This window comes from Mastigoproctus giganteus, chromosome 14, assembly GCF_048544385.1.
Source record: "Mastigoproctus giganteus isolate SK-2022 chromosome 14, ASM4854438v1, whole genome shotgun sequence".
Lineage (NCBI taxonomy): Eukaryota > Metazoa > Arthropoda > Arachnida > Uropygi > Thelyphonidae > Mastigoproctus > Mastigoproctus giganteus.
Genome location: NC_143588.1, coordinates 46,231,382 through 46,244,060, shown reverse-complemented (window position 1 = coordinate 46,244,060; position 12,679 = coordinate 46,231,382). Strand labels below are relative to the sequence as shown.

Genomic DNA, 12,679 nt, shown 5'->3' with positions numbered 1-12,679 from the left:
ACCTTTATATTATTTACTCGAGTCAGTTTTTTCCTTTCCTACATTTATGTCAAGTGTACATCTTACCGTTGATCACTTCCAATATTTACCTTATTGAGGACGGTAACATCATTCACGATATATCTTCTGTTAGTGAGGATGAAGTCGATTTCATTGGTTGTTAATCCATTTGGACTCTTCCATGTTTACTTTCTGTTCACCCTTTTCTTGAAAAAAGTGTTCATTACTGACAATCCTTGTGATTCTGCAAATTCCACAAGTCTTTCAATTCTTTCATTTCTTTCACCAATTCCAAAATTTCCTGTAGTTCCCCTTTCTGCGCTGTTTTGTCTTTTCCCAACCTTAGCATTGAAGTTCCCCATAATAATAGTGTAGTGGATTTTCTTCTCATCTAGAAGACTCTCAATTTCAGTGTACATTTCTTCAACCTCTTCATCATCATGGCGTGATGTTGGTGCATAAATCATTATAACCTTTAGCTTGTATCTCTTAGAAATCTTGAGTGTTGTTTTTTAAATCTTTATGGATCAGAAACCCAACTCCACCTTCACTCCTTTCACTATTTCCATTGGTGTACAGCAGATTTCCACTTGATAAACTTATAAGTGATTCATTTCTTCTTCTTGTTTCAGCCAAACCAATGATATTCTAATTCACATTTTCTAATTCCTTTTCCAGCTCTAATATCCTGTCTTCACCGATGAGCGGTCTTAAGTTGTAACAGGCCGAGTTCAGTTTCCGTGCATGGCAGCCTGGTCGTACCCAGAGATTCTTAGCACCTTCTGCTTCCACTCTGATCCTCTTGCTGCCATAAGAGGGGGAGTGAAAGCCACTGGGGACTCAGGGCCATTTGTTTTTTCATGCTGTCATATGCTGGAAGGTTTGGTCTTTTCCTCTTCACACTGACCAGGCATCTTGGAGAAAACCACTCTACGCGTTCGTTGCCACCTAAGTGATGTAACAGGGTTTACCATCGAGAAGGTGTGCATGAGTGGATTTTAGGGAGGCAGGCCAAACCGGACTTCTCCTAAATCTTCTGTAATAGAAAGATATTGGATCCATCAGTATTTTAGACTGAGTATCTGATAACACAGAATACCTGTTCCCCTCTAAGCCCTGTAAATGAAGTACAGATTATCAAAGATGCAGATTTGAAAAAAATAATAATAATAATTCCAAGGCTAAAAATTCCTATGATTCTGAATAGCAGGCACAGCCAGCATATTTTTTGGTCTGCCTTGTAATATGATAAATGTAGATAATTTAGGATAATTTTATTTCCACAAACCCTTACCTGCAGGTTATGGACTGTCTGTATATAATTGTGTGCCTATTATAAGAAGTAAAATTGCATTACTTTCATTGAATAATATAAAATTTGAATAAATATGTTAATGAAAATTAATGAAGTATGTGTAGTAATACCCCATCAATCTTTTTTTTTTTAATATCTAAATTTTATTCTTTATGTGTGCCATACTGAATGATGTTGTTTGTATAATAAGCCACCTCTACTCTTAACAGATAATATTAGTTATCTCCTCCAATGTTTTTTTATGCTTACTCTTAAATATTATTTTTAGGGATCCCCTGGAAAGGATGGCATTCCAGGAGAGAGAGGATTGACAGTAAGTTATATTAAATGTTATGTAATTTTAATAAATATTTGTTAACCAGGTATTAATACAGATTTTTGCATTATCTTTTTTAGTAATAATTTAAACCTAATATGGATTTATTAAAAATTAATTCCTTGGAATATTTCCATATCAGTTATATGTGAGAATGTTCCTTTACAATTTTTAATTTTCCTTTCCAGTTTATTGATAATTTCTAAATTTTTCAATAATTTCAATAAATTTTAAACTTTATGTGAAAAGATTAACAAAAATTATTACTTTATTGTAGGGAAAAAACTAAGATAATTATGATTCATTCATGTAGATGTGGCAAAAATTGGGTGATAACATGTAGCGTGAAGTGAAGAAGTTTCCAGTTTTACTGTACTCATGGTAAGATGTACATGCTTATAGCACAGTGGTTATGGTGATTGTCCTTCCACACCATATGGAAATGGTTTGGATTTAAATCTCATCAAGATGAGAGAAATTTTTATGGGCTTTTTTCACACACAGTGGCTGAATTGGTCAATTTTTAGTGCACATTGCACAGTTTCTCCTACTACCTAACCAGTCTTTTATCAATAATAATAACTCTCCCATAATTTTGCATTATTCTAATTTACACAACACTTGTTCATGTGGTTTAGTATCAAATGGTTTACTGAAATTGATTATGTAATGTCAAACTTATTCTCTGCATCCATTTCTTTTGTGACAACTTCATTGTAGCTAATCCTATTGATCAGGCATGATGTTCCTTCAACAGATCCACGTAAATATGTTAATTTAGTGCAATTCCCTGTTGGGACGATTTTGCATTACTTTTAATTATTGGTGCCATTATTTTCCCTAGCACAGTGGTCAGACTTATAGGTCTGTAGTTACCCACTTCACCCACTGAACTACCTTTATAAATCAGAGATATGTTCATCTCGAATCTGTAGGGAATTCTCCTGAATGTAAAGATGCTTGCATTATTATGACCAAAGGTTTGACTACCTCTTTTGCTGTTGAAGTGCTGCCATTTGATTCCAGTTTTTTTGAATTCTGAATATTTAAGGGAGTTTTAATGGAGTTTGTTCATTTAGAGTCTATAAAATTCTTGTGCACTTCTGAAAATTTTATGTATATTCTATGAAAGTTAGATCAGTTATGCTATGAGTACCAAGTACAAGTGATTGTTATGTATGTGAGTGAACTGAAGAACACATGAATTATCTTTATTTTGTTCCTGCTCTTTGCCTTGCTATGTCTGATTTTGGTGTGTGTCTGTTGTTACTGAAGTATGATTAGAATTGCTTGACAATGGTTTTTGCAGTTGAATCATGGATATTTTTAATAGAAAAAGTTTGTAATAATGGTGATTAATATACTGATAGAGTAAAACAGGAATTTACAGAATAGTTTCAGTGATGTTCTTCATGGTAATCGTGTAAGGCAATTAATTGCAAAATATTGTGCAATAGTGGTACAAGTTGTGCAATGTGTTAATGATGGGGTACAAGGTCTGGCAGACCAACAGTTATTGGTGAATACAATTAATGGTATTTCAGAAATTGTATTAAAAAAGCCAGCTTCACTGGCTTTTCCAGCAGATTGATGTTTTACATACCACTATATATAAAGCACTGAGAAAATGTCTACACCTGCATTCCATGCTGTGACAGCTATGCCTGAAGTCAGAAAAACTGACCTAACAAACCTGTAGAATATTGTCAATGATTTTGAAGCTTTATTTGTGATAATGGTGATAACATTTGGACAGTGATGAAGCATGATTTTGTTTATCTGGCTATGTCAACAGCTAAAATGCTGCATGTGGTCAGTACAAAGTCCATTGTACAATCTAAAAGTTGGTGTAGGATGCGATGCCTTGTTGACAAATAGGTATGTTGTATTTTCAAGAGACAACTGAGCAGGGCACTATTGTGGACAGGGCTACTGCACCTAATGCTACTAGTGCAATACAGTATTAGTATTGTCTCTATGAAGTGACTCTGACCTATTTGAAGGTGATTATTTCAATGAATTGGTCAAGATATTCTTCAGATCTTGTCCTGTAAGGAACATTGAAAACACTATTTTACAAAGGTGATCTTCACACTCTTTAAGAGCTGGCAGAAGCTACTGCCAACAGCACTTAAGCTGACTTGATTCTTTATGAATATGTGGAACTATGTGGATGCTTCTTTGCATGCACATAAGCACCATTTTGAACTAGAAAAGTACCTACCTTCTGTAAAACATAGGTACTTTTCTTGTTCGTTTTCTGGTTTTATGTAAGCATTCTTGAGCAGTCATTTACATAATTGTTGGTATTTGTTTTAGGTATTACATTTTATAATGATGTGAATGTACAGTGTCTCTGTAAATAATTGTATTTTTTTCTCTCTGCCATTATGTCATCCTTTAAATTTGTTTTTGTAGGTAGAAATGCTTTTGTTTTTTGTTTTTTTCCCTGCTATTTGAAATTAAAGTATTCTATAATTTTTTATTTATTTTTTTTAAGTGTAACTGTAGTGGTATGCACTTTAACTTTGCATCCCAAAGTTAAATGTCAAATGACAGAAGTGGAATACAGTATATATTCTTATTAATTCAGTATCAGATTATTCTACATGTGTACTTAGAAGTTACTACCATTCTCCAGCCAACAATATAGGGATTTACATTAACTTTAGTATGGAGTTTTTGAAATAGACATGTATTTAAAGGTAGCATATATGGTATCGTCATTAGCCATTCCCAATCCACTGCAGGATGAAGATCTCTCCAGCAACTTTCCAGTTCCTTCTGTTTTGTGCAATGGCCATCCATTTACTGCCCACAAACTCTTGAATTTCATCTGTTCATCTCCGTTGTTATCTTCCAGGTTTTCTTTTAGCCCCTCTTGGGTACCATTCTGTTATTTTCTTAGTCCATCTGTCATTATGTCTTCAAGCTATGTGTCCTATTTCAGTTCTTTAGTTTTGATTAGAATGTCCTTTACTTGATTTTGCTGCCTAATCCCTGTGTTTCTCTTCTTATCCAGTGGTCTGATTACTAATATAATTTGTTCCATTCTTCACTGTGTAATCTTCAGCTACTCTTCCATTCTTTTAGTGAGTGTCCAAGTTTCACTTCCATAAGTCATGGTGGGGAGTATACATTAGTTCATTATTTTATGTTTCAGAGTGCACTTGCGGTGCACTCTGAAACATAATTACTCCTGAAATTAGGATATTGCTCCTCAGTATGTGCCTATATTTCCTGAATGCTATCCATCCGAAATTAATTTTTCTCTCGACTTTCAGCCATTTATCATTATTATACCTAATGGCTTTTCCAAGATAAGTATATGAATCCACCTTTTCAATTTCTGCTCCTTCAATGATTATATACCTTTCTGTGGCATACTTGTTCATCATTACTTTTGTTTTAACCATCTTCATCTTTAGTCCAAAATCCTTACTAACTCTGCATAACTGATTAAGATTTTCCTCAAATTCTTCGGGATCATGGCTTATGATGACAATATCATCTACAAATTGTAAATGGTTTTAGTAGTCTTCATTCACATTGACTCCTTTCTGTGACATGGTATATGCATATATCATATATGCTACCTTTAAATTTTACATTTTGATTCACTTTCTCAAGAATTGAATAACAGTATCACAGTGATCTCATGATTGTAACTTGTGTTACAAGTGTACTTATAATCCAGTTTGTTTTAATTGCTTGGGGAGGGGTAGAATTCATTGATTGTTAATGATATAAAGTAAAATGCATGATTTCCCAATGCAGGTTCTGTGCATTTCTAGTCACTGCATGTACACTCAATTTTCAGTGCACTCTGGAAAGATTCCCTTGGACTAGAGATGCTGAGAGTGCAAATGCGGTGCTAAATAGGTTAGGTAAATTTAGTCTGTGAAGAATTTTTGTGGAAGGAAAATCAGAGTCTTTGGTTAAGGATGTGATTCAAAACTATCTCAATAAGAATGGTATCTTGAGTAGATCCCAACATAGGTTTGTTAAGGGGAGGTCACGCCTGACAAAAATTATTATGATGTAGTCATTAAGCAGTTGGATGAAGGTAACAATTTTGCCATTGTGTAGCTGGGTTTCAGTAAAGCTTTTAATACTATCCCTCAAACCTGCAGTATAAAGTAGAATAAGTTGGATTTACTGGTAAGATCCTGTGCTGGATTGCAAGTTGGCTCTGAAAGTTAGGAGTCGAAGGGGTGTCATAAATGTCTTCACGGTGAAACCAGTGTAACAAGTGGGGTCCCTTAGGGTTTGCTATTGGGGCCTCTCCTATTTCTAATTTTCATGAATGACACTGATGATGGTATCCAAGGAAAGCTGTCAGTTTTGCTGATGATTTGAAGATGGGAAGGATGGTTAACAATTCAAGCCAGGTTATTATGCTTCAAAAACACTTGGATTGGTTGCATATATAATCCAAAAAAATGGCAAATGAAGTTTAATGCTTTTAAGTATAAGGTTATGCATTTGGGAAATAGAAATCCTAGAGTCATGAATAAGCTGGGAGGAGAGGATCTAAAGGTGTTTCAAGACAATAAAGACTTAGGTGTTACAATTCGATCTGATATGAAATTTTTCAATCAGTGTTGTAAATAGGCAGCTATCCTGTCCTTTTTCCAATAGGGAGCAGGATATCATTATTGCTCTATGCAAGATGATGATTAGGTCATTTACAATGTTGTATTCAGGTCTGAAGACTGCACAAAAAAAAAGACAGACGTTTTGGAGAGAGAGAGAGAGAGAGAGAGAGAGAGAGAGTTCAAAGATGAGTAACTAGATTAGTGGTGAGTGCGAATTAGTGCATGTATGAACAGCTTAGCTGGTGTGGACAGAAAAATTTGACAACTAGACATCAAAAAGGAGATTTAATTGAGGTGTAAAGTTCAATAGGGGTTGAGTAACATGAACAAGACAGCTCTGTTCCTCCTTTGTAGGTGAAATGAAACACAAATATTAAATATCAGGGAATAACAGAAGATTAGATCTCATGAAGTTCAGCTGTGGGCAGCTGGTTGTTAAACACTGGAAAAAATTATCTCCCAACATGGCAGGGCCAGTGAGTCCGACTAAATTCAAAGTGGAATTGGACGATTACATTGTGGGCATAGGAATAGTATGAATATTCTGTTTTATTTTTTTTATTTATTTATAATTTTTATGGTTGATATTTTTTTTGACTGATGCAGAAAGTGTCTGCTTCTTTGCATTGTTTGGCCTTACTACTACTAATTTGAAAGTGAGTGGCAGTGAATGCACTTCAGAAAAAAAAATAGTTTCAAATAAAAAAATTAACCATTATTCTTAAGGAGCTCACAATAAGGTATTAAAAATAATTTTTACTTTCACGCACAATAAAAAAAGATCACAGAGTTTTGTTTTTGCTGCCATAATAGTCATGCAGCTTAATGTGCATGAGCTGTGCATTAAAACAGCAGTGTTATTATCTAAAATTGTATTGTACATCTATTAAAAGATATGTACAGTTGCATTGCTTGCTGGTGCTGACAATGGAAAAATGTACATTTGATTACAGTTGTGAAATTTTACCTTTTATGTGTGGAATTAAATCTCTTTTTTTTGGGGATATTATTTGCTATTTAATACTTGCAGGTCATGCAAAAAAGAGTAACATTTCTCTCTTATAACACCACCACTCATTTGTAACATAACGATAACTAGGGTACTAATTACAGCTAAGTGAGATAATCATAGAGCTCTGGGGCAAACTGATAACTAGTTTAATGTTACTTTTAGAGAAATCAAGAGTGCATTTGTACGTGGGGGAATCCAGCATGTGGCTATGTTTGATTACAGTTATGACATTTTTTTGTGAAATTATTTGTTTATTTATTAATTTTTTTTTTTTTTTTTTTTGCATATATTAAATGACCGTTAGCATTAGTAGAGGCATATGATGCAAGGAAGCAAGCTTATATGGCATCAGCCAAAAAAAAAATCCCATTTCGCACATCCATTTGCTCTAAAAGTTTGTCCAGTTCTTCCTTAAATTTATTTAAGCTATCAACTTCCACAATGACAGATGGAAGTTTGTTAAAGCAATCAACTCCTGGTTAAAGGCAAATTTCCAAACATCTATTCTACAACTGTCTTTCCTCAATTTGAATTTACGCCCCCTCAGGTTCATAATCTGAGCAAGAGGAAGAATCCCATCAGCATTGAGCCTGCTCAATCTATTCAAGGCCTTATACACCCCAATCAGATCACCTTGCAGATTCCCGATCTCCAGACCTTGTAATTTGCAGAACTTAAGCCTTTCTTGGTAAGAGGATCCCTTTGTTCCCCCGACCAACCTTGTTGCCTTCTTTTTGCTCATTCTAGCAACTCTAGATTCTTCCTAAAATAAGGCCTCCAGACCTGTACACACTACTCAAGGCGTGGCCTGACCACGCCTTGAGTAGTGTGTACAGGGCGTGGCCTGACCATTGCTTATACAAAGGGATAATCACCTTTTCCCTACTAGCAAAATTTTTGTATATCATTGACAAGACCCCATGACCTGGTCTGGCAGCCTGTCTTCACTGCTCAGAAAACTTCATATCTGACATCACAATTACTCCCAGGTCTTTTTCATTCTCTACTATCCTGAGTGTAGTACCGCACAGCTGGTACTTTTTTTCTGGAGTTACTTCTACCCATATGGAGTACTTTGCATTTGTCAATGTTAAACTTCAGTTGCCACTTCACAGTCCATCTGCCCAACTTTTCTAGATCCTGTTGCAGTAGCATAATGTATTTACTGTCATTAAGAAACCTACAAATTTATCTATAGTTATATACACTGTGCTGCCACTTTATTAGGTACACCCCTGCTGTGCACACAAATGGTTTATCCCACAACGTTGCAAGTCACATGATCACAGTTGTGGATATAAATGCAGCAGAACAACCCTTTCTAGTATCAGTTAAGCATACAAACCGTAGCAAGAATGGGGAAAAGGAGTGATATAACGGATTTCGAATGTGGCATGGTAGTAGGTGCAAGATGTGATAGACAAAGCATCTCTGAAACTTTTCACGCACCACAGGTTCAAGGTGTATCGAGAATGGTGCAATGAACAGAAAACATCCTCTCAACGGCACTCCTTCAGAAGAAAATCCCTTGTTGATGAGAGAGGTCAGAGGAGGATGGCTAGAATTGTGCAAGCAAACAGATGGGCCACAATGTCACACATCACTTCAGAATACAACCTTGGTGCACAGAACAAATATCACAATGGACCACTAGTCGCACTTTGTCACAAATGAGCTAGAACAGCCGACGGCCACATCGCATGCCTTTGCAATTAAGAACAAGAGAGCACACCTCCTGTGGGCACTGGACTGTCGAGGATTGGAAAACAGTTGCTTGGTCTGACGAGTCGAAGTTCCTGGTGCATTATGTTGATGGAAGTCTCAGAATTTGGCAAAAATAACATGAATCCATGGAACCGTCATGTCTGACGACTACTGTGCAAGATGATGGGGGCAGTGTTTTGGTTTGAAGAATGTTTTCTTGGCACATGTTGGGTCCATTGATATCCATAGATTCACGTCTGAATGCCACATCGTACCTAAACATTGTTGTTGACCAAGTGCATCTGTTCATCTTGACAGTTTATCCTCAGTCAGATGGTTACTTCCAGCAGGATAATTTGTCAGTGCACAAAGCCTGAATCACTATGGAATGGTTCCAGGAACATGACAATGGCTTTTCTTTGCTACAGTGGCCTGCTCAGTCCGCGGATCTCAATCCTATTGAACATCTTTGGGATGAGCTGGAAAGGGCTGTTCGCTGCAAGCCTACACCTCCATTGAAGCTCAAGGAACTACGTGACACACTCATGTCTACATGGTACTCCATTCCTGCACAATGTTTTCAGCATATTGTTCAATCCATGCCTAGACGAATTCAGGCTGTTTTGAAGGCTAAAGGAGGCTCGACACGCTACTAGGTAGGTGTAGCAGGTAGGTAGGTGTAGGTGTAATAAAGTGGCAGCACAGTGTATATACATATACAAATATAGATAAATATACAAAACAGCAATCAGCCCAACACTAAACCCTGGGGGACTCCACTAATAACATTAGTCCATGACAAGCAGTGTACATTATTTACCACTCTGTGTCTTCTCCCACTCAGCCACCCTTTTATTCATTGTAGAAACTTCCCCTTAATGCTATACTGCTCCAATTTGTACAGTAGTCTTTAATGTTCAACAGTATCAAAAGCTTTCCTCAAATCCAAGAATATAATATAAAAATTACTTTTTTCATTCAGTTCCTTTGTGACCACATCATAGTTTCCAATCAAATTGGTCTGACAAGACTTCTCCTTAACAAGCTCAGGCTGCCTGAATTATGACTGCAGTCTTGTCTAGATGATTAGCATTAGCATTAGTAGAGGCATATGATGCAAGAAACAAGCTTATGCAGCATCAGCCAAAAAAAAAAAAAACACTTCCATTTCACCACTCCATTCATTCGAAATACCTGTCCAGCTGAGCCTTAAATTTATTTAGGCTATCAACTTCCACAACAAGGGATGGAAGTCTGTTCCACCAACCAACTACCTGCTGGCTAAAGGCAAATTTCCGCACATTTATTTTACATCTGTCTTTCCTCAATCTGAATTTATGCCCTCTCGGGTGATTATTCTGAGCAAGAGGAAGAATCCCATCGGCATTGAGCATGCTCAAACCATTCAAGGCTTTATACACCTCTATCAGATCACTTCGCCAGTGCCTAGTCTCCAGACAACAATAATTTCCAAAACTTAATCCTTTCTTCATAAGAGCAACCCTTTGTTCCATTCACTAATCTTGTTGCCCTTCTCTGCACTCGCTCCAGCAGCTCTACATCCTTCCTAAAATGAGGCCTCCAGAGCTGTATACAGTACTCAAGGTGTGGCCTGACCATTGCCTTATACAAGGGGATGATCACCTCCTTATCCCTGCTAGAAAAATTCCTGTATATCATTGACAAGATACCATGAGCTACTCTTGCAGACCATCTGCACTGTTCAGAAAACTTCATATCTGCCTGCACAATTACCCCCAGGTCCTTTTCATTCTCTACCACTGTCAGTGTAGTACCATACAGTTGATATGTTACTCTGGGGGTTACTGCTTCCCATATGCAGTAATTTACATTTGTAAATGTTAAACTTCAGTCGCCACCTCTCAGCCCATCTCCTCAACTTTTCTTGATCCTGTTTCAGCAGCATAATAGTGTCATTAACAACCCTGCCAAACTTCGTATCATCTGCAAACTTGGACATTAAGCGTGATATACCATCATCAATATCATTAATAAATACAGAAAACAACAATGGATCCAACACTGAATCCTGAAGGACTCCATTAATAACATTAGTCCACAAAGAACAGTGTGCATTGATTACCACTCTCTTTCTTCTCCCACTGAACCATCCCTTTATCCATAGCAGCAATTTGCCTCCAATGCCACACGGCTCCAATTTGTGCAGAAGTCTTCCATGTGCAACAGTATCAAAAGTCTTTCTAAGATCCAAATATATGATATCAAAGTTATCCCCTGCATCCAGTTCCTTTGTGACCACATCATAGTATCCAATCAAATTGGTTAGACAAGACTTCCCCTTAACAAAACCATGCTGTGTCCGAGCTATAACTGAAGTCTTGTCTAGATGATCCTGCAGTGCTTCTTTAACCAGTGCCTCCATTAATTTCCCTGGAACAGAAGTTAAACTAACTGGTCCGTAATTAACTTACTGGTATAATAATAACTGGTACCCCATCCATGGGTACCTCCCCTGAGTTCAAGGAAGCTCTCATAATTATGGCTAAGGGTTTGCTTACTTCCTTTGCTGCCTCCTTTTATATAGCTGGATAGATCCCATCCACCCCAGTTGCCTTCCTTATGTTTATCTTCAACAATTTCTCCTCCACTTTGTTCTCAGTTATTACAAAATCATCTAGCTCACTGCCAGAGTTTAATTCACTTCTGGCATCCTCCTCCGTGAATAACTCCTCGTGTGTGAATGTAGATGCAAAATACTCATTTAGTTTGTTAGCTACCTGAGTAAGATCATCAACAGTTGAACCATCGATATCAAGTGTACCAATCTGATTCATCCGCTTCTTTCTAGAGTTTACATAAGTAAAGAACTCTTTGTTGTTTTTCTTTGCATCCTTTGCCAAAGATTTCTCGTAATCTTCCTTTTCCTGCCTAACCTTGTTTGTGACTTGGTTACAGACCAGCTTATATCTATCATAGGCTTCCTTATCACCTGTTAATTTATATGTATCCCATGCATTTTTCTTCTCTGTCACATGTCTCATTAGTTCATCTGGCATATGTTTAGGCCTAAACCTTGAACAATATTTCTTAGTTGGTATGAAAAGCCTATTAGCTTCCAAGATTAATTCTTTGAATGCTTCCCATTTTGAATTTGCTGTTTTTTGGTAGCATCATCAGGTGGTCCCAACATATAGAATTTAAATACTGTCTCAGACCTCTATAGTCACCTTTACAGAAGCAAAAACCTTTCCTTTTACACCTGATGGTAGTTACCTCTGAGTAAATCCCACATCAGCACACTGTGATCACTGCCACCTAGTGGTTCCTTTATCTGCAGATTCTTAATGTATGAAGAAGCACTACTGATAATCCTATCAATAGTATTACTCTCTCTAGTTGCCTCCTGAACATGCTGCTTAACTCCTCCTCCCTTCCTATCCTGTATATCCTTTGTGTACACATTGTACTCCCCAAATTCCAGTTCTGCATTCCTTATATCTGTGTGACACGTCTCTGATATCCCAATAATATCTGCCTTTGATGTTTTGACCAACACCTCAAATTCATCATATATTCTGACTTGTATGAACCTGTTTAAATTGAAATGAATGTATTTTGGACCTTTACACTTCAGCCAGGTTTTACTTTAGTTATCTAAATAATTGATATAAATTAGCAAAATTTGATATGGAAGTATGGTTGAACATCCATAATTTCAATTCCCATAATTTGGCAGTTTTTCTGGTTTCTTC

General features: G+C 36.8%; 1 protein-coding gene across 1 annotated transcript in view; it reads left to right on the top strand.

Moving 5' to 3' along the window:
* LOC150075107 (uncharacterized) overlaps positions 1 to 12,679 on the top strand; it is a 617,581-nt gene that overhangs the window by 272,885 nt on the left and 332,017 nt on the right. Inside the window, exon 19 of the mRNA XM_090388926.1 lies at positions 1,584 to 1,628. Within this exon, the coding sequence (XP_090245052.1) occupies positions 1,584 to 1,628 (45 nt within the window). The remainder of the gene's footprint in view (positions 1 to 1,583; positions 1,629 to 12,679) is intronic.